This window comes from Urocampus carinirostris, chromosome 20 (assembly GCF_059441175.1).
Source record: "Urocampus carinirostris isolate Australia breed hairy pipefish chromosome 20, RoL_Ucar_1.0, whole genome shotgun sequence".
Taxonomy (NCBI): domain Eukaryota; kingdom Metazoa; phylum Chordata; class Actinopteri; order Syngnathiformes; family Syngnathidae; genus Urocampus; species Urocampus carinirostris.
In genome coordinates this window covers 8,594,795-8,617,451 of record NC_142368.1, presented here as the reverse complement: position 1 = coordinate 8,617,451, position 22,657 = coordinate 8,594,795, and the positions used below count along the sequence as shown (strand labels likewise).

Genomic DNA, 22,657 nt, shown 5'->3' with positions numbered 1-22,657 from the left:
AAAACCTCATGAAGTAATGCACAAGAATAAATAATGTGTGCATTTCCAATTGTATCCCCTGTTTTACGGTATATAAGGTATATAAGGCGCCTAGCACGGTTTGTACAGGTGCTTGAAATCCTCAAATGCTTGAAAGTTGTTCCGTTGCCGTGTGTCCTGGCATTTTGACTCGATACACAACGCTTTTGAATGAATAATGAAGACAAATTGAATAAAGGTTTATCAGACTAGTCATGGGAATTCCAGCCTTTTTTCGAGAAGCGGCTCCCAAATGGCTCCTCAGATTTTTTTTGTGATGTATTAATAATAATATTATGCACCAAATTATTTAGGAATTTCATGTTTTGCAGGGGGTCAAAAAATACTTGAAATATGAATTAAAATATTTGCAGATGTACTTTTTTTTAAAATACAAAACTATTTTAGCTTTTTACACACTGACTAGATATAAGGTCAAACAACGACGCAAAATCCCTTAAAATGCAACAAAAAATAAAGACTAAAAATGACTTGACTTGACTTATTCGGTGCTATAGATAAATGAAAAAATGCAGATAAATTAACTATTTACAATTCTACTTTAACCAAAATAGATATTGAAATAAGTCAAACAAGGTTCTTTTGATCAGCGCTGGAAAAATTAGCTTTGAAAGTGCTGGAATTTGGCCCTGTATAAAATGAGCACTCTCAAATTCCTGGCTCATTTGGATTTTGTAGGTGCGCCTTCTAGTCAAAAGGTGCTGTAAACAATGCATCACTTATTTGACCCGAATCCATGTCCCGCAGTCGGACACGATCCCGAACGTTGGTCCGTCTTCAGAAGATACTTTGAGTTCTACGTCTTGGAATCCAAACTGACAGAATTTCACGGTAAAGCCGCTCGGTGAACACTTTGCTTCCCTCCGAGATTTTGAAAGATGACATGCACGCAGGCGCTTTTGCCGACACGCAGCTGCCCCCTAAACGCATCCTGGGACCCAAGAACCACGAATTCCTCACCTCGAAGAGAGAAGAATTTGAAGAATATTTACAGGTGAGACACTGGGCAATGGCGTCGGCAGGTACGACGATGACATTTGCACCTGTGCAGAAACTCCTGCGCTATACGGAGCTGAGCAACAGTCAGCTGCTGGCCGACTTCCTGTCCCCGCACAGTTCGGGCTCCCAGTTTGCGGATAGGATGCTTCCTGACGTCAATTTAGGTATTTACGATATCCGACGCGTTCTTCTCTCCGATTTCAAAAAGAGCTTTTGTTTTCCTGCAGGCAAGATTTTCAAATCTGTACCAGGGAAATTGATGAAGGAGGTAAGTCCTTTGAATAACTTTTTATGAACACATCGAAGTCGGAATTCATGTCTCGTACAATTTTGCTGCTGACTTCTTGGAGATATTAAGTAAAAAATGAAGTCTGAAATTCCCAAAAATACATCGATATTTGGTCCCTTGGAGCAATGCTAATGTTATTGCAATATACATAAACAATAATTGTGTGTTTATATGAATTTTAAACATTAAAAATACACTTTTACCCTATTGGCATAGTACTTTGCTCATTTGAAGTATCAATTTTCTTATTTTACTAGACTTTTTAACTCACTTTACAGATTTTTGTATATCGTCTCAATTACCCGCAATGAACAAAGGATGACAGTATATTAAGTGTTTTTTGTGACCCACTCGTTGTTAAATAATGTTTTCAAGGTTATAACAGTGCTTTAAATTTGTGTGAAGTGCTTGTACATGCTTGAAACTGTTGCCATGTTTCTCAACAAGTCTGCTTAAAAATGACCCTGACACTGCATTCTGGTGGCTTTGCCGATGCATTTCTTCTTCCCTGTCTTTCTATCCCTCTTGCTTTTTCCCGCTCTCTCTCATCCCCCTTTATCTATTTTTCTCTCCCCTTCATTTTCCTCTTTTTTCGTGTCCCTTTCTTTTCAACTTCCTTTTACCTCTTACCCTTACTTCCTCTTTTTTCCCCTTCTCTCCATCTCTTTTGATCCGTGTATCTTTCTCAAATTTTCTTTTTCTCTCCCTTTCCTTCTCTTTTTCACTCTGGTTCCCACACTTTCCCTCTTTCTAATTTATTAGTCCAGCCTCCATTTTTTTTCCATTATGTGGTCCCTAGCTAAAATGAGAATGTCACCCCTTCCAGTATTAGTGGTACTGAAGAAATTGGAATGTTGGCCAATTAATAGGTGTACGAACCCTGAAAATAACGTTGCGCATTAGTGACTATAGACATTGTATATTATCTGTTAACACGCATGAGTCTGCAAAAGCAGAACGTTAATTGTAGGAAGTGATTGTGCATCCCTACGTTTTTCTAGGAAGCCCCACATGCATCCGATTTACTATCCTGTCAATTTTCCAGAAAGGTCAAAACCTGGAGCCATTCATCCAGTCCTTCTTCAACTCTTGCGAGTCTCCCAAAGCCAAACCCAGCCGGCCCGAACTGACCATCCTCAGCCCGAGCACGGACGCCAAGAAGCGGGTACGCTTAAAGCCCGATGACAGTGCGGTAGTGTGCAGAATCATGATTCCGCCTTTTGACTTTTAGCTTTTCAACCGAATGTTTACGACCGAAAACACTGCAGCGGACCATGAGAAACCGTACGACCGCAATTGCTTCGAGGAGGTCGGCTTGGACGGAATGTATGACTGCCTGATGCACATCGGTAAGTTCTTGCGCTCTCCAAAGCAATAATTCTTTAGTGACTGAAAAGTATTCCCAAATGTTTCGCAAAAATTGTACATGCCAGGGAACCTGAGAATTTGTCTCAAAAGTAGACCCATCTGGCTTGTTTCCTCTAGAACTGTGACATCACTGAAGGAACATAACAATTTAAAAACGGCGACTTCCATTAACACAAACACTCGTTGGCTGTCCCCCCACACTGTGTGTTGTTTGGCTGGCTAGTCTGGCCCTAGTGCCGTTTTTATCATGTCCCTATGTGATACCCTTAAATGAGGGGGAGAACTTTATTTTGGGAAAGTCAAAACTTTTCAACGATTCCCATTTGTTAATTGGCATGTTTGAAAACCAAAGATGGTTTACAGTATTGCTGCAGCGTGTCATGGGGGTAGGAACCTTTTGTGAGGTATCTACTCACTAGTGTGCATTACGGAATGGATTCACGAAGAGTGTTCCACTAAACCTCATTACAACACACATTCTCTTTATTTTATAGAAACTTTGTGGGGGAGGTTAGGCCACTTGAAATCAATATTGTTGTGTGGGACCTTGATTTACTCCCGGCCATCTTCGCGTTAATCACCTTAGTCCTTGCTGCTTTTTGTTGTTGGTTCCCATTTAACCCGGCTGCTCACTGCGTCTTTTTTGAAGTTGGTTCCTGGTTAGCCTGGCTGCTCACTGATTTTTTGGTCAACTGCCTTTTGTTGCTTGATCCCAGTTTGCCTCCGTTGGCAGCTCTTCGTGTAATTTTTCCACCAGTTAGATCCATTTTTGGCCACTCGCCCTTTACTGTATCCACCTGTGACACACACCTAGGCATTCTCCACAAAAACTTAACACTCGTTACCTCTTTGATCAGTTCACCCATAAACCAAGAGGGCGACTGCCTTGCCACGGTGCTTCAGATGACGTCACAGCTCAGGATGTCAAAGACGAGATGCTGTCTTCAAAATCCATTGTCTCGGAAAATGGAATATACCGATGAAATGTATATGAAATCAATGCAAAAACCATGTACTATAATTTTCATATTTACATGTTTAAGAATTTGAGATTACTTTTAAAGGAAAACCCAAATTCTAAAACATACAAAATGTGAATAGTACATGTTTTGTGCGTAATAGCTTTAAATATTTCACATTTATATTCCGAGATAATGTAATTAAGACGACCCGTCTCATCTTTGTCTTCCTGAGCAGTGACATCATGTGGAGATCACCAGCACTCTTAGTTTACATTTTAATTAGTCGAAGAGATTGTAGGTGTTTTAAGCCAAGTTCTGGTCGTTTTTGTGGATGGTACAATACAAAGCGTGAGTTTGCAAAAATAACACGCAGAGTAAACAGGCTAAAAGAACTCAGACATGCCATACAAGTCGGCTGGTAAAAAAGGCTAACCGGGACCTATTGTCTGAAAAACAGGAGGCTGGCCGTCTGAAAATATGCAGTTGGAATCTACAATGAAAAACGGCCACAGTGACAAACCCGAACCCAACTGCAAAAAAAAACCCCATGAACATTAGGCTAGCCAGCTACACTGACTGCAAGACACACGGCAGAAAACACAAAAAGTCACAATTGCCTACCTAAAAAGACTAAAAGGCAACAAGGGAACACACGCCGTACACAGCAGCATGTAAATTGAACTCGCGCAGCTTTTGATGCTCGAAGCAAGCAACTTGGACAAAACAAGTCCCCCAGCAACGCGGTAAGCAAAGTTCCAATTCCTCCAATCAGAAATGAGCTCCATGTTTTTCAGCGGGAACTGCCATTGTTACGTCATCGTTTACATCCGAGCTCGGTGCCCAGTTCAAAAATGAAAAAGGTCTTTTCTGATCCTTTTAAGGTCGACTGGTGTTCCACATGCCACGCTGGTTGGATCACTTCTTGTCAACCACCCGGATCCTCCTGAAGAACACCTTCGAAGCCTACACGGAGCATCGCATGCGCGCCAAAATGGACGCTATCCTACAAGAGCACCGGCTCGTCTCGCTCGTCACGCAACTACGAGGTCTCGCTCGGCGAAGGCAAAGTCCAATCGGTCAAAGGTTTCATGAAGATATTTCCGCAGACGCCATTTTCTACGAAAGCGCGGAGGAGCGCGGCAGCCTGGCAAAGAAAGCCCGAGCCGAGCAGACGTTGGAGGAGATGGTCAACTACCTGCCTGGTATGCGTCGTTTCATACCTTTGAAGTCACGTGACTACAGCAAAGATCGTTTTTCTTATATGTGTGATATCAGACCTGGTCGGGAAATGCGTTGGCGAGGCGTCCAAGCGCCGAGGGGTGCAGCTCCTCTTTGAGGGTCTTCAACAGCCGCTCCTCAACAAACAGGTCGGAAATGACTCTTAGGAGAAACGGGGATTTACCCACATCCAATGAAATTTAAGACTGCACCAATTTCGCACCTATTCTGGTATAATGCTATACAGTCTATCGTAATAACCGCATAAAACGGTTCCCATTGCGACAGCAAGTTACAGACTACTTTTACAACACGACGTTCCATCGTGTTGCTTATTATAAAGTTATTAGCTCGCTGATAAGACAGGGAAAATGAAGACATTTGAGAGATCAAATTAAGACTTGTAAACATGATTTAAGATCTTTTCAAGGCCTTAATTTACGGTTTTCAAATTGAATACATTTAAGTATTCAAGACCCTGCGGGAACCCTCGAGAAAAATGATTTTATACAGTTTCTTGTGAAAAAACTTTTCAACCATTCGCCACATTTAGGGTTCATACATAAAAACCTTAAATGATTTTGGGGGACTGAAGAATCAAGAAGTGGAACACGATCTACTTTTTTTGACAAAAGCAAAACTGAAAAAGGAAGGGCATGTAAGTTTCTTTCAGAGCAAAATCTTACTCCAGATGTTCAGTGAGGAACTCTGAATGATCCAATGTCTTCCTAAATGACTGATGAACAGAAGCCAGCTGTGTGGGGTATAACGCCATTACGTAAAAGCATTCTTTTAAGTAACATGGTAATGGAACTATTTTTCCGCCATTATTGTTACTGTTGCCCAAAAGCGGTGTATTACTTTGATTGGAGCAGTTTTCTGCTCTCCTCCGGGATGTTAACGTCACCGTTCAAAATAGCGATTATCATATACTGTAAAATTCGGACTATAAGCCGCGACTTTTCCCCCAAGCTCCATCCCGCGGCTTATGCGACGATGTGTATGCGTTCCCTTTACCGGCCGCCAGGGGCGCCCAAGCAGTAAAGGTAAAAGTGAGACCAGTAGAATATATGCGTCGCGGAAGACTCTAGCTTAATGTATCTTCGGGCTTTGTGCATGAATAAAACATGAACAGGCCTTCATCAAGGAAAAAAGGTGTCAATCTGTCTAGTTGTAAACAGAAATAATGTGGTGAAACGAACGTATTTCAAGAATTAACAGAGCAGACATGCTTTTCGGTGGATTTTATCTGTTGGCTTTATGGTTGTGGAGTCAATAGTTTACACAGGTAGATTCTTCAGATCGTCCTTGATGTAACAAAGCCATTTTGGTTGAAATTCAAAGGGATCTAATAGAGAGTTACCTCGGCTTTATAGATTTCAGGTATCTCGTTTCAGACTAATCAATGTTTCTCTGATGAGTATATTTGGAAATGACCATCAAATCAGTGTAAACTGTGGGATTAGAGCTAGGATGGATAAGCTGCAGGGTTGAAAACTTGGGGGAAATAGTAGCCACTTATTCTGAAAATTGAGTTTTTTTAAGGAACGTGACCAACACTAACTGTGTGTAATCACATCTGTGTTTTGGTCTAAGTGCAGAGAGCAATATACAGCAGAGGTTTCTGTCTGCATTGATATAGCGCTTTTGAAATCACCGAAGGCCTCACAAAACATTTTACAATGTGTGTCATGCTTACCCATTTACACACACTCTTACATCTTAAACCTGACCTGGGATCTTTAGAGCAGATCAAAAATTTGGTTGTATCCTCTCCTGTTTTCTTATTTCTAGTGTTTACAAAACCATAAAGTTATCAATAGAATATCTCATCAATTTAATTGTACTTGACACTTGTGTTCCACTTGCTGATTCTTGTCCATAAAATGACATTGTCAACAGGGTTTATATGGCTGCTTCAATTTTGGGTGTCGTCCCGGTAAATGCTTGAAATTGTTATGTGTCCTGATAGATCACACATTAAATGAAGAAAAATAATTCCCGTCTGCTTAAAAATGACGCTGACGCGCCAGCGCGAGAGGCTTTGCATTGCCATTGCACTTCTTCCCTCGTGATTAACGGCACCGGGCATTCATTTGTATGGCGTCATTGCCCTCTACGAGTAAATCCGCTTTTAAAGTGCTTAAATTTGGCCATGAAACCTTGTGTCTTATCTTTGTTCGAAGCCTGAAACGTGGTGAAAAGTTTGAGGGAGGCCTTATACTTTCGCAAGACACTGTACCAGAGAATTTTTCTGTTTTTTTTTCCGATCAGATGTCGTACGTGCTGCTGGACATCGCCGTGTTGGAACTTTTCCCTGAACTGCGGCAATAAGAGATGTTGGACACAAGGGGGCGTGGTCCACCTATGCAACTCTCCCCTTGCACTCATTTAGTAACCTGGTAAACCAAATATGGCAATCATTGTAGCTTTATTGATACATCGATTTTATTGAGAGAGTTATTCTATATATTTATAGATACTGAGAATAAAATCATTTTACACTAAAATTTGTGTTGGATTATTACCGTCGATGTGCTATATAATGTAACTGATGACAACGGGTTAATAATGAGTGCTTTTTAAATTGGACTCGTTGAGGAACTGTTGTGTACAGCGGACGCTGCGAGCGCGGTGAGTCTCCACACGGTGGCGGCAAAGAGCGGAAACTCCTGTGAAAGGCTAAACATTTGCTCGTCTAAGTGCTGCAGACTCACGCACTGCTCGGAGTTCGCCTCCTGTGGCCACGGTGCCGCAGATTGGTTCAGTAGCCCCTCCAGAATCTCCAGCAGGCGAAATGCATTATGGTACTCGTCCACAGGGATTTTGTCCAAGCTGGCCCCCTCCTGGACAAAATAGTAGGTACAGTCATGTTCTTCTGGTACCAATTAACGTGCCTGGGATTTTGTTTTCCTTAATACAGGGTTCGTACGGGGTGCCTGAAATCTTTAAAAAAGCCAGTCGAAGACAAAATCTGGCTGATCTCTGAAGAGCGGGATGATGCTTTACAATGAAAAGAACAGTGACCAGATGATGGAAGTGCTGTATCTCAGTCAGTTCAGGAGGATTCTGCTGCTACTGGTATCAATGGAAACTGATTAATGTTGGGGAGAAAACCCTTCACCCAAAAAAAAAAAAAAAAAACAGCCTGGAGAGAGACAGGTGGCGCCAGGCTGTACTTGCCCGAGACGCACCACAGGAAATTGTGCCCTGACGACCCAGGTAGTTATGGGAAAATGTATTACTATCATTCCCCAAGATACTGTATCCATTTTTTACCTGAAAGCAATGATGCCTCAAATATTGACATATTATTTTCTATATAATACTTTAAAATACATCGTGGGCCGATGGAGATAATGACAGGAGATTCATATTTTTGTTGTACATTTACACAAAAAGACAAGGTTCTTAGAGTTTCCTGGGTTGGCCTACAAAATCTGTTTTACTCAAATGAAAGAGATACGTCCCGATAGTGAACAGTGTATAAATAGTACATAACTGCCAGTCCCATTTTGTGAAATATTGGCATATTTGGCCAAGACAAGAATTGCTCTTAATATATAATAGGAATAACAAAATTGAATATTTGGCGCTCTTAAAATCCAATCATTGCATTTTTTCCATCAACAAGAACCAATCGATTCATCTTCAACTAATCAATCATTGAAATCATTTCTCAGCCATATATGTAAATCATTCATCCCCTAAATCAGGGGGTCTGGAACCTATAGCTCTTTTTCAGAACCCTAAATGTATTTAGTTTTCCAATACTGGTATCAATGGATACCGGTAGCAGAAGAAGCCTCCTGATCTGAATCAGATACAGCACTTTCTTCATTTGTCGCCGTTGTTTTTCTGTGTTAAGCGCCATCACACGGTTCAAAGATGAGCCAGACCTCAGCATTGACAGCCAGTGGCGTGTGACAATACCGTTATTAGAGATGAACTATTTTGTTCCGAAATAATGAGTATCACATAGTACATTACGCATTGTGGCTTATTTATTTGTTTTGAAAAACTCATTAGTGCTGACGTCACATGATTTATTTATGTAACACAGTTGTAGGTATTTATGTATTGATTTATTTCTACATATGGCAGCATCAATTTAATAATCGTATAGTAACAGTGAAAACAAAAATCAAATCAAGATTTCTACTTCACATTTTCTTATTCTGAGTTCTTTTTGGAACGCAAAGTATACTTAGTGCACGCGTGCTCTTACTTGCATTGCGCGGCTCAGTTCATCAGCCAGCGCGCTGACCTCGGACAGGATGTGACCCACGAAGAAGGACTTTGCATTGCGACTCAACGCCACCAAGCAGTCCGTCAACAGATCAACCGTCTGGAAGCAAAAAGGTACCATTATCATTTTGGGGTAGCTTGCCAAAGTCAAAACCTGAGAATAACGGGGTTCTCTAACATTGAGCTCATTCGGAGGAAATCACTTCTGCCGAGTCATGAATGAATGATTAAAGACAAACCTCCAACGTTTCATTGTAGAGCATACTCTAAACCCTGATTTTCTGCAAAAACCAGAGAGTTAATAATTCAAATGCTACAAACACCACCTAGTTACTGTACAAACCAAGGTCCCACTTAGTTATCTGATGTTGTGTACTTTTAATAACAAGCAGTAGGAGAACTTCATTTTATGAGACCAACCAGCTTTACTTGTACTGAAACTTCTCTTTGTGATAGTGTTTATTGAAGAGAACAAACAAAACACATGCAAATTGCGTAACATTAAGTTCACCAGTTTGATAAGTTCCATATAACATATTAGATATGACATTTTGTGTTGTAGTACCGTAAGTTACCGACTACAGAACACGCCTGATTAAAAACCGCATGCGCAAATTTAAAGGTGGAGTCAGTAACTTTGAAAATATTGTATTTGCTAATGCCATCTTCTGGCTATAATCCTCATTGCAGCCTCTGTGCCACATGCACATACTCAATTAAACTCTTCTTTTTTCATCCTTTGGGGGATTTAAGTTGGCATTTGGACCGTATTTGAAACAATTATTTTCTTACTTTCACCAGTTTCATCCTCGAATAAATAAACAACCAGCACTTGCGTGGAATAAAGCATAAGATCTCCTAGCCCTTGCTCACATGACAAAGTGATCAGAGAGGAGATCAAGTTTTGATACGACTACATAAAACATTACACATGCTGACACTAGTTACTAGCTAAGAAGGGGTACACAATAATTAGGCTGATTTATCAGACTGATGACAGCCCAATATAACATCACAATTTTAGGCTTGATGGGAGTAAAATACAGTGGAACCTCGGTTCTCGACCATAATTGGTTCCAGAACCCTGTTCGAAAACCGATTTGTTCGATCACCGAAATCATTTTTCCCATTAAAAATAATGTAAATCGTTTTGATCCGTTCCAACACCCTGAACGTTTACCTTGAATGTTTAACGTAAACATAAAGCTAAACCAGGCTAATCGTACGTCCGCGTTATCGTAATCTTCCGTACGAAAGATTACGCTAACATGAACGTGTAAAAATAAAAAAATCAGGTCGTTTACAAGTCATTTAGCACCGGGTCGCCACAAGTGGTGAGCGGTTCATTAGAAAGGGGGCTCCGTTCCAACACCCTGAATGTTCAACGTAAACATTATGCTAACCCAGGCTCATCGTACGTTCGCGTTATCGTAATCTTCCGTACGAAAGATTACGCCAACATAAACGTGTAAAAATAAAAAAAAGGATTAAAAAAAAGAATTATGAATAGGATTTCTTACTTTTGTGGTGGTCAGCAGAAGGCGCAGGCAAGATCAGACACTCGCACACCTCCTTCATATTTTGCTATTATTTCTTTCTTAAATGCAATAGTTGTACGCACTACTTTTCTTTTTTCACCTGTAGCAACTTTGCTGCTTGCACTGAATTTCTTCGGAGGCATAATTAGGGTCTAAAACACCCGTACGCCGCTCAGCATGGCACCCTAGCGTACGCACTCACGCGTTACCGGCGAATACTAGTCTCATCACGTCATGTGTGTAAGGAATGGGAGAGCATAAGATTACTGTATTTTCACGACTATAAGGCGCACCGGGTTATAAGGCGCACCCCTCAAAAATAGTTTTTTTTCCATATATAGGGCGCACCAGACTATAAGGTGCTACAGTGGGAACGTCAACAAAACAGTCAGATAGTTCAGTCAAACTTATTAACTCCTTATCATTCCGATGGCTCGTAAGGCAAATACGTGTCTCAGACACGGTGTCTGTATGATGTCACAGATCATTTAAATTAGGAAGGTTAAACTCTTCGGATGCAAGAAATGATAACCATTTCTTTGTTTCTATTTTCTTTTTCACTAGCAACTGTGTGGACAGCAAAGTAAGAATTTCATTGTGCAGAGAAACATGGTTCTTTAATGTGCAAATGACAATAAACACTTTGAATTGAAATGAATTTAAAAATAGACTCATCACAGAAACATCGCATCAGTCTGAAACAAGATACTGGGAAATTATAACCCCGGGGTAGCTCACCAAAGTCGTCTTGCAGCCATCACGCTTAATAATAAAACGCAACCATGGTCCTCTTACAATCGTGAGTGGGTAGTAAATCCAAGCGTGTCAAATATTTAAGCACTCCAAAACACGCAATAATTCCGACGAATAAAATAAAAAATCCGCCGAGACGCATTTGCATAGATGGACGTTGCTGGTTGCTAGCTGTCTGTTTAGCCCCAGAATTCATGTTTACAAATAGACGAGTAGAAATGTTTTCTCCAGGCCGTAGAGCAACCTAACATGGGATTCATATTCATCTTTTTTGGATAATTGCAGGCTTTTGTTTTACCTTGCTTTAGTCTATAGGAGCCTTTAAAGGTTAAAAAGGACCTGCCTCATTTACTTCTGAATAACTTTAGCCAATAGTGACCGATTCAAATGATGATTGATACATTAGTTAGGAAATGATGTAATAACTTGTGAAGCCCTTTGAGACTATTTGTGATTAAGGGCTATACAAATAAAAATGACTTGACTTGACTATATATATCCCAGCATACACCACAGACTACTTAGCCTACGGGGGGAAATCTAGTCAGGGGCTGCTTGCCTTAATTGTGAGACCTTGCGACTCAATATTGATCCATATATAAGGCGCACTGTATTATAAGGCGCATGTTCAGCTTTTGAAAAAAATTAAAGGCTTTTAGGTGCGCCTTTATAGTCGTGAAAATACGACAGTTGCATGACTGCATGTGTACACGCTGATATGATTGTACTGGCTTATAAATTTTAGTTAATATAATACATTAAGTTTTGTTTTGAGAAAGTTTTTGTCGAACTTTTGCGTAAATGTTAATGGAAATTTAATTAACAGACTGCTGCGCTCGGGGCACAGTCTGTAAACAAGTGTCCTAACTGCAGCACAATGAGTAACATTTCTGTACTAGACATTTCCCCAAAGATTTTTTCTAAAATGTAAGAAATGGTCGTGACTTAGTTAATTCTAAGAGCTGTTTAAACCTGCAGCTTAAAACCTGGTATGGCATGTACAAAAAAATGTATTTTCTTCCTTAAATTTGCGCATGCCAATTTCAATCAGGTACGCTCTGTAGTCCGGAATTTACAGTTATATTAGGTTTCAGGTCATCAAATTATTTTACTGGATAAAACTTGGTTACACAAATTGTCCACCATCAATGAAATGTCTGTCAGAACCCTGTTATTCTCAGTTTACAGAGTGTTGATGGATTTTCTGAAATTGGGTTTTTTTCCTTGCCTTCATGTTGGTTTAAGATTAGGGGATGGTGTAATTGTAACCTATGCAGTCCTTTTGTGATCAAGGGCGTCACAAATAAGTGTGACTTGACTTTGTTAAGTACAACTCACCGGTTGTCTCCTTCTGGCGTGTAGCAGCATGCCGGTGAGATCCCTTATAGTGGCTTTGAGACATGAAGATAGACGATGGCTGAGCAAGGTTTGCGACGAGATCCTTTCTATGGCGTGACTGGAAACTTGACACGCCCTCAGGTTGAGTTGACCCGCTATTGCCGTAAGCGAAGGGTTTTGAAACGTGGCCACCACCGAGTCCAGGACCTGACACAAGGCATCCTCCCTGATGTCACTTCCTGGCCCGAGCGAGGGCAGGTCGGCTTTCTGGAAGGCGAACACGGAGTTGAGGACGGTCTCCTGAGGAAGCCCTGCGTTCAGTTGAGCATCCTGCATCTGCTGCGGCTGGGACAGAAATAGCTGAAAAAGTTCTGGAGTGTCGGAGTCACTGTCCTGACCAAACTCAATTTCCGTAGTCTTATCGTGACCTGACAGACATAAACATAATGTGAATGTGAGACTTCGACCGCTACTTTTTTCCTACATTTCAAACACTCCTTACAATACACAGCATTTTTTTTTTTTTATAGCAGCTGTCTTGGAACTGGTGTGGACCAGGGAGTTTGACTGTTTAAAACAAAGCATTGGGGGGGCATGTGGCGAGTGAGGACGTGATATGATTTCTGCCCAGTGCTCTGAATGTCAAAGTGAAAAAATGCGAGTGCGAGCAAACAGCGGGAGTAACTATGTACAGAAAAGTAACCCATTATGCCGCGATTAAGACACTCGTTTGCGTATTGTCTGCAGCTGTCATTCTTAACTAGCACAACAGTCAATATCAATTAAATTGGCATTAACATGTACGCAGAAGTGCGACAAACATTCTGAAAACAAAACCTGTACAATCCCACAGGCTGTGCCCTTGATGAGCAATGCAACTGATCTTAAGCTCTCCCATTCATTTTGAACATGAAAGAATGATAGCAGGGGGACCAAGTATTGCTAATACTAAATAGAAAAAAATTAAAAATAAATACTTGGAATATTTCTTTCTGTTTGAATATTTTAATGTGGCAGCAGGTGACTAAGTATCAGGTATACTTTTCCAATGGGCCAGAAACTGACGTCACAATAGGCTATTATATGCGGAGCTTTCGGCCGCTCTGCCCCCCAGCTCTGGAACTCATTGCCGCCTGACCTCAAATTCTGCGACCCTGTCCGCCTTCAAATCTGGACTCAAAACTCACCTCTTCAAACTTGCCTTTTCTTGACCATATGCTTTACACACCGCCCTTTTAACTCTAATTTGTTTTATTGGCTATTTATTAATTGCTTGTTTTACTGTTTATTGATGTGTTCTACCCATATGTACAGCGACCTTGGGTGTCCTGAAAGGCGCTTTGAAATACAATGTATTATTATTATTGTTATTATTATTATAAGATAGGATTTGACAACGGACTGTTTTGGTGCAGGGGTAAATAATATTCAGACATGCTATGAAAATCATTTCTGATCATTTAAATAAGTTGAGTGTTTTAACATCGTATATGGATAAATGATTTCATTATTTTTACCGAATTTGTTTTCCCGTACCTGTTTTCTAAGACTCGAAAGGCTTGTGTCAACAATGTCTTTTTATGCTTTTGTGTGATTCAATTTTCCGGTATCATGCAAATCAATGTAGTTTGTTAATATCAAATACATACATTATTATTTGTATCTCTACTATTTTCCTTCTGGACTGATCAATCATCCATATCAATAAACTGAAAAATTGATACTCTAAAGCTAAAATTAAATCCTGTTTAGAGTATTGCTTCCTTCACAATAAAAGCTATAGACAATACGAGGCTGTGTCAAACTAATTACCTGTTTTTTCAGTTGCGGTGGCAACGAAGAGGGCCTGTCGTAGGCTGAGCACTTCTTGCTGCAGCTCTGCCGCTTTGCTCCTGCACGTCGCTTCACGTTCTCTCAGTTTCGCCGCCAATGCCTCAACATGCCGGCTCGTGCTCGTACCCTCTGGCCTGCTCCTAATGACCGCTATCGCCACGGCCACCGCCAACTTGGCCAAAAAGCACTCTGGAAGAGCATACAAACCATTATAATGTGATACAATAATGTGTTCGTACCAGAGGAACAATAGTCAAATGTGAATCATATATTTTGCAGAGTGACAAATATATCTGCGATTGACATAAGATTTTTCATCTTGCGTGTCCATTTATCAAAGCATAACATTTTAAGTTTTTGAATGAATAGCAAACATGATTAAGAGAAATGTGTAGTATGTAGTTTACAGTTGCAGGAAGTTCTTCCCATTACAATTTATCATTGGGAAAAGCTACCTTAATTTCTTGTATGGACCATAATATCCATAAGTAATGCGTTATCGTTTAGGTGCAGCGCGACCCATAGGTGCCCATGGCGCTTCATGGGACAAACTAATGCCGGCAGCAGTTAATCATGAGGCAAAAAGAATTGTAATGACAAAGCAAAGCCATCAGAGAGCGGTGTCTGCAATATTTTTAAGGAGAGTTGTTGATAACATGGGAACAGTTTCAAGCATTTATACAAACACTTCACCCAAAACACATTTGAATCCTCAAAAACACAACATTAAAATTCAAGCATTTTCAAGGATTTAAGGACCCGTAAGAACCCTGATAATAAAAGCACTTGTTTGCTAAATTACTGCACTGCGGAATATGATAAACCTTGTTACTTTCTGCTGCCATCGCCTGGCTTAAAGTCATGATTGCAACCTAAGCTCATTCATGATGTGAGAGCAACTTCTTGGACGTGCTAGAATAATCTTTTTTCATTATTTTGGGGGTTTGGGTTAGCGTTTTGGACTATACTTGCACAAGGCATTATAAATACTTTCACCATTTTCATGCTTCACTTACCAATAAAAAAGTAAAAAAAAACCTGCGGGAATGAGTGTGACGTCACTCTCCAGCACTAGACCAGACCCCCATTCCTCGAACTTAATGTGTTCTGCCCCAAACAACTCTGATAAAGATAAGATAAACGCAGAAAGGCCCAGTTGAAAATAAAGCATAAGGGCTCTTTGAACTCAGTTGGCCATTGTTAACACACGCCTAATGGAGCCAATATTTTACTTTTAACTTTTTAAGGACACCTCTTACGACGCACCCACCTTTAGGGTTCAAACAATCAAAATAAATACATAAATAATTTAAATATACACACAAGATTATGCAAAATCGCAAAGGCTTTTACCGGACAAAATGCATTTAATATGCCAGAAAATCAAAGGATGTAACGTCTCAACCAAAATGTGAAGAACACAAGTGATACAATGCATATTGTAAATTGTGATTGTGAACAAAACAGGCCTACCCAAAATTTCGAAAAACAGAATCGAGCTTCTTTTCCCCTTCGTAATCTTCAACAACAAAAAAATCTTTCTTCCCCAGTGATTTAGGATCTATTCTCAGTATCAACACACTCATCTCTGAAGAACAGAAAGACGATTTACACCCACGACAACGGCAAACAGATGATGAATGTGCTGTATCCGAGTCAGGTCAGGAGGCCTCTCCTGCTACTGACAACCAGTACTATCTCTTTCATGTGGGCCAGCTCACCTCTACCCCAGAAAACGCCATGGAAAAGGATTGGCGCCACCAGGCTGTACTTGCCCAAGACACACCACAGATAGTGGTGCCCCAACAACTGATTATCTACACTTTGAAATTTCCGTATTCGGCTCTTTTCAGGTTTTTATCCTACTTGTGACATAGAAGCTTCGCAAAACATCAGCATTTGAAACCCCCCCACCCTTGACTATCATGTTGTCCTCATATTAAAGTCCCATTTTTGTACTTTTTTATACAGCGTACATGGAAACGTGAATACATTTTTTTTCTAGTACCCAAAACTCAGTAATATCTCCAAAACATGATTTCAAGTTTAGAAATTTGTAATTTTCAGACACAACTCGACAAAGCTAACATATACGGCCGCTGTTTTGCCACTTCTTATCTTGGGGCTGAGAGGTCACAGGTTCGATTCCTGGCTTGTATGAGTGAAATGTCAAAGTGTCTTTGGTCAAGACACTGAACACCAACTGCCCCTGATATCGGGGTAGGCACATCACATGGCTGTCGCCGCTATCGGTGCGCGAGTGTGTGTGTGTGAATGGGTAAGTGTAAAGCGCATTGTAAAGCACCAAGGGAGGTTTTCAGTGACTTGAAAAGCGCTATATACTGTGAATGCAGACCATTTTAATTGAAGTTAAATAAAATCTAATTTCGAGAATTTTTCTGTTTTTTTAACAACACAGTTGTGAGTCCTTTTGACATATATCATAATATATATATAATATAGTATAATATAATTCTTCATTTAAGTCCTAAATTTTAGGACAATTAGTTAGAAAAAAATGGTCAACTTACATTCCTGGCAGGTTCATGTTTTGTTACTTTGACCAGTTCTATTGGCTTCCACCACTTGCAAGGCCTTTTATGATTTGTTCTTCCTTGCTTTTTTGCATGACACTTAACACAATATAGCAGTATTTTTTGTCAGCTGCTGTATTTTAGTAGTCATAAGCAGTGTTCCCTCTAAGCTGACTCAGCGCACAAGAAAATCTAGCCAGCGCACAAAAATGAGGGCTTAAATTACTAATTAAGAAGCGACTTAAGTCTAAGTTACAGTGCATGAAGGTAAAAATACACGGGTCCTAAATGCGGTATTTTGAAGTCGAGTCGAAGTAGCACGAAGTTGAGTAAAGTTAGTAGAGGTTGTCGAGAACCGGCTTCTTCGGCTCGGCTCACTAAAAGGAACCGGCTCTTTCGGGTCCTAAACAGCTCCTTAGGTTGTTTTGGCTTCTTTAATCCCAACATGACCAAATATTATGTAAAATTATGACTTAGATGAAGGGGGGAATAGAACAAAAAAGAAAAAAATACCAAAATGAAAAATTTGTGAAAAGCTGAGAAAAAAAGAAACAAGGAAAAGAAAAATAGAAGGAAAAATTTAGAAAAAAGACAGAAAAAAGAAAAGAAAGAAATGTAGGGAAAAAGTAAATTGAGAACAAAAGAAAAAAGTAACAGCTCGGAAAAAATAAACACAATTAAATTTTTTTTAAGGAATTTTAAAAACACGGAAAAAGAAGAAAAAGTTCGTGTTGCATTCAAATAATTTCCAATGATATCAAGTGAATCTTGTTGCCAACATTGTACTTCCACTCAAAAATGTAATCAAATACAGTTGTGTATCGTGCAACCGACAAAATAAGCCCCCCAAAATGTTAATATTATGTGACAAAATATATCAGGAAATAAAAAGAAATGGATATCTTGCGAAAGAATTGTAAGAACAAACGACGTTTGTAGGCCGTACAACCTTTGCAATAGTACATGAGTCAATTCATTCAAAAGAGAAAAATAATTTTGCATTGCCGGAAACTCAGAAAAATGTAACTTGATGTCAAGTTTTGGACATGTTTGATAATGACTTAATTGCCACACTTGGGATTGCTGTTGCTCACTGTTGTTTCAAGCGTTGCTCACTGACTTTGTGTGAACGCTCAGACTCGTGGAAAATTACAGGGAACATCGGTCATAAGTCAATTACAGGTTGTTGTTCTGTTTTCCCATTTAAAATAATAGATGAATAATCTACCTCTATGTTTGCAAACACAAGCTCAAGTATCAGTAAAACTTGTAATAAGTTTTTTCTTTTATAGTACCAAAAATGGTTGATAGATTATTCATCAAAATGTGATGATAATGTGTTTAACTGATGGGGAAAAAATACAAAATTATCAGAAAACATCTCATTTTATTTTTGATGGGATGTTATTTAAGAGTTGTGCTATGATAAGACTGAACCATTTCAAGGAAGTGGGGTATTTCCGACTGTTGTGTATGTAGCCGGGTTGCAGTCGGATTCAGAGACAACATATTGGCGACGAGGATGACTTGGATCGGAATTTCACAACCCCCTGCTTTGCTTGAAACCCCGGGTGAGCCTACGATGTTGTACTCCACGTGGATTCAGATGTTCGAAAATTACCTGCTAGCATTGACTGCTAACGAAATGCCGGACAAACGAAAGCGCGCACTACTGCTGCACTGTTTAGGCACAGAAGGGCAGAGAATTTTTCTTTCCCTTCCTGACACTGGCACTTCTTACAAATCCGCCTGTGATGCGCTAGAAATTTTCTTTGTACCGAAGATTAATGTCGTTGCTCAGCGTACCAAGTTCCGTCAGCGTGCTCAGAGACCGGGCGAGACCACTGCTCAGTTCATTGCCGCATTGAGGGAATTAATTGCTAACTGTGACTTTGGCACGTTTGCTGATGATATGATCAGGGATCAATTCATTGAGAAGATGTCCTCTTCGAGAATCAGAGAGCGCTTGCTGCTGGAAACGGACTTAAAGCTTGACAAAGCGATCGCTATTGCTACACAAGTCGAATCTGCTATTTCAGAAGCTAATGCTATTACTCATGTGCACGTGTCCGACACTCCTGTGAAGTTTGTGCAACAAAGAGATAAAAGGAATCAGAGCAGTACACATACACAGCGCTCGAGAGATAAAAGGAATCAACACAAAACCTGCTACCGTTGTGGATCCAACTCTCATCTAGCAAATGACCCCAAATGCCCTGCTAAAAATGCAAAATGCAACCAATGTGGAAAAATTGGACATTTTAGTAAAGTGTGCCGCAGCGCAATTCCTACTCGATCAGTAAGAGAAGTTACTGTCCCAGAACTTACTGTGTGTCATGTAGCCCCTACAGCTGCAGTCCCAAAGCGCCTTACGTGTACAGTTGCTCTCCATGCGAATGACGAACAGTCAATTACTACTGACCTGCTTGTGGACACTGGTTCAGCAGTTTCAATTCTGCCAGAGAGAATTTACAGACAATCATTCATGCACTTGCCTCTCTCAAAGCCTACTGTGCGTCTGGTGACCTACATGAAGAAGCCAATTCCAGTGTTGGGCTGTCTTCAACTTACTGCTACATACTGCAACCAGAGTGCACATACTGACTTCTACATAGTTCCTGACGGTACTCCACTACTGGGAATGGACCTGTTCACTGCACTTCGCCTCCACATACAAGATGGGCAGATTGCAACACCTGCCGCATCGGAGATGAGTTACACTGTCAACACTACAAATGCTCTAGGCGTTGCTACAGGTTTTATACACAAAGTTAAAGTGCGTGCAGCCGTCCCTCCAGTCCAGCAAAAGCTACGCAGACTCCCATATGCCGTGCATGACAAGGTGTCGGAGGAGCTGACGAAACTGGAAAATGATGGCATCATGGAGATGGTGGCTGCTGTGTCTCCTGATTTTGCTGCATTCACTGCTGATGAGCTCTCCAGTGCATGTGAGGAATGTCCAGTGCTACAGAAGGTGCGACACTACATGCAGAAGGGATGGCCTCGTACTGCAAAAGGCCTTGACCCCATCATCGTGCCATACTTCCGTGTGCAAAATGAGCTTGCCTTGCAGAACAGTGTCATTGTGCGTGGCACTCATCGTGTTGTGATACCACAACAGCTACAGGGAAAAATGATCCAACTTGCTCATGCTACACACCAAGGGATAGTTCGCACAAAACAAAGACTGAGAGACTTGTACTGGTGGCCTGGAATGGATTCTCACGTTGAGCTCGCCATCAAATCATGCACCACCTGCTTGCAGCATGACAAAACCGCAACCACGCGTACTGCACCATTACAGCCTGTGCCTACCCCAACGGCTGCCTGGGAAAAAGTTGCTGTGGACATTGTTGGTCCTATTCACTCTGCGCCTGCTGATTGCCGCTTCGCCATCACCCTCATTGACTATTACAGCCGATGGCCTGAGATTGCCTTCTGCTCAAATGTTACTTCTGCCTCTGTTATGACTTTTCTTTCCATTGTGTTTAGCAGAGAAGGTAATCCACAGGAAATTGTTACTGACAATGGCCCTCAGTTCGTGTCGACCGAGTTTGAAGCATTCCTTAGTGACAGGAACATCACACACCGTCGCAGCTCTGTGTACTACCCACAAGCCAACGGTGAAATTGAGCGTTTCAACAGAGTCTTCAAGGACTGTCTACAAACGGCCAACATCGAAGGTAAACCACTGAAAGCCTTCTTCACTGAGTTTTTACAGACTTACAGAGCTACACCACATGCCGTGACTTCAGTATCCCCCGCTGAACTGTTGCATGGTAGACCACTGAATACAAAGCTTCACATCACAGGTCTTCACTCCATGCGTCCCACTGCTGACAAAGGCAACATGCTACAAAACATACAAAACAAACAACGGAAGTCCAAACGATACACCGACAAACGTCGCGGTGCAAAATCACCCAGCTTCCAGATTGGCTCTGCGGTTCGCATCCGCAAACCTGGAATCATTGCGAAAGGACACTCAAGGTTCACCAAGCCACTGACAGTGGTAGCTCAGAAGGGTCCAGCCACTTATCTGCTGTCTGATGGAAAGGTGTGGAATGCTTTCCACCTTGCCCATTCTTCCACCTGTGCTGCTGTTTCAGCGCCACAGCCTCCTGATAATGATGCTAGCCTCCTGCCAAGCGACCAAGTTGCTGAGCCACCCGAAACTGAAACTGTGCCCTCAACACATCCCTCTCCTAGTGCACCGAGAATACGACATGCTCCTGCATGGCTTCAAGATTATGTGACTTAAAAAAAAAAAAAAAAAAAATACAGAAAAGATGTGATGATGTAAAAAAAAAAAAAAAAAAGACATGATGAATGTTCATTGTTAAAAAAATTGTCATGTTTGTTTATGATGTGATCTTCATACAGTCTGCTTAAGTTTACAAGGTTTACACACTTTTGCTTACCGATATTGACAGTATAGTTCCTTACGTTATTGCTTACCTCTGATAAATATTTACCTCTAATCTGGTAATGAATATTGAAATGTATGTTTTCTACAAGCTCATACTTACCGAAGAGTTATTGCGTATTTTAGATTAATGCTACTGTTGTGTCCTATGCTAACAAAAAGGGAATATGTGGTGTCGTGTAATACACTCCCCTTCCTGCGGTGTCACTGTATACTTATGCGCAGCCTTGTACTTGTGCTAGAGAACTACCGAGGAAGAAGTTGAGTAAACACTCTATGACTGTACCGTCCGTGCCTGTCTCTGAATCCGACTGCAACCCGACTACATACACAACACCGACGCTGCGCTGTTCACATTTTTGTTTTGTTTTGCTTATTTTCCATCATATTTAAGCCTATCCTGTCCTTTCTTTAGGAAAAGAGTGCTGTTAAAATGCACTATTCTGTATAGATGCTTGGGTTGAATTAGGGTTGGGGGTGCTTGAGCACACGCTAAAACGGACGGGTTACGCCCATGGTTCACATTGTCATCATACAGTAAAGATTACTGTTGAAAGTTTTCATACTTTTGAAATGATTTTTATGACAATTATCGAGTCTGTTTCACATAGTACTCTTTAATCACTTATTACATAACAAATAAACAATTATGAGGTACGTCTTTCTATTATTTTAGCACTTTGTGTGATTTTGGCTGTCAGTCTTAACCTAATATAGAGAAAATAAATGATACATAACCAATTACACCACATACTCAATTTAAACATACAAATTAAAATGTTGCTTCTTGAATAAATAAATTTGTGAAAAACAAGTTAAGAACGTACCTTCGGGTCTTCTGTGGTTCTCCATTAGACGAGTTAATGATGCTAATTGACGTTAGCTTGGGCCCAAATCCGTCGACGTTCACGTTAATATTTTAACACGTAAATACGGTATAGGGTTTTTTCGCGCACTCTTTGTTGAATAGACGCTTTGTAAATAAAAACTGGAGTTATTTTTAAGACTAATTAAGTATTAAATCAAGAAAAAGATTCTTAATACTGAAAAGGAAGCCGCGGGTGAGTGACGTCGTTCGTACATACAGCCGACATTTGTTTCTTACAGGTGAG

General features: G+C 40.6%; 2 protein-coding genes across 4 annotated transcripts in view; one reads left to right on the top strand and one right to left on the bottom strand.

Moving 5' to 3' along the window:
- LOC148346166 (sorting nexin-14-like) overlaps nucleotides 1-7,385 on the top strand; it is a 23,791-nt gene extending 16,406 nt beyond the window's left edge. The window contains exons 19-28 of the mRNA XM_088324546.1: nucleotides 787-870; nucleotides 933-1,033; nucleotides 1,091-1,202; nucleotides 1,266-1,306; nucleotides 2,373-2,492; nucleotides 2,559-2,676; nucleotides 4,539-4,703; nucleotides 4,764-4,859; nucleotides 4,933-5,024; nucleotides 7,150-7,385. Of these exons, the coding sequence (XP_088180672.1) occupies nucleotides 787-870; nucleotides 933-1,033; nucleotides 1,091-1,202; nucleotides 1,266-1,306; nucleotides 2,373-2,492; nucleotides 2,559-2,676; nucleotides 4,539-4,703; nucleotides 4,764-4,859; nucleotides 4,933-5,024; nucleotides 7,150-7,209 (989 nt within the window). The 3' untranslated portion in view covers nucleotides 7,210-7,385. The remainder of the gene's footprint in view (nucleotides 1-786; nucleotides 871-932; nucleotides 1,034-1,090; nucleotides 1,203-1,265; nucleotides 1,307-2,372; nucleotides 2,493-2,558; nucleotides 2,677-4,538; nucleotides 4,704-4,763; nucleotides 4,860-4,932; nucleotides 5,025-7,149) is intronic.
- The window catches only part of mei4 (meiosis-specific, MEI4 homolog (S. cerevisiae)), a 26,106-nt gene extending 3,449 nt beyond the window's left edge, over nucleotides 1-22,657 (bottom strand). Inside the window, exons 1-6 of one of the 3 annotated variants that reach the window (XM_088324549.1) lie at nucleotides 22,373-22,657; nucleotides 14,565-14,774; nucleotides 12,753-13,180; nucleotides 9,104-9,223; nucleotides 7,593-7,721; nucleotides 537-1,259 (exon numbers count right to left, since the gene is read on the bottom strand). In XM_088324549.1, coding sequence (XP_088180675.1) covers nucleotides 1,239-1,259; nucleotides 7,593-7,721; nucleotides 9,104-9,223; nucleotides 12,753-13,180; nucleotides 14,565-14,774; nucleotides 22,373-22,397 — 933 coding nt within the window. In that variant the 5' untranslated portion in view covers nucleotides 22,398-22,657 and the 3' untranslated portion in view covers nucleotides 537-1,238. Of the gene's footprint in view, nucleotides 1-536; nucleotides 1,260-7,289; nucleotides 7,722-9,103; nucleotides 9,224-12,752; nucleotides 13,181-14,564; nucleotides 14,775-22,372 lie in introns of those variants that run through there. The other 2 variants (XM_088324548.1, XM_088324547.1) reach the window with 2 other exon arrangements.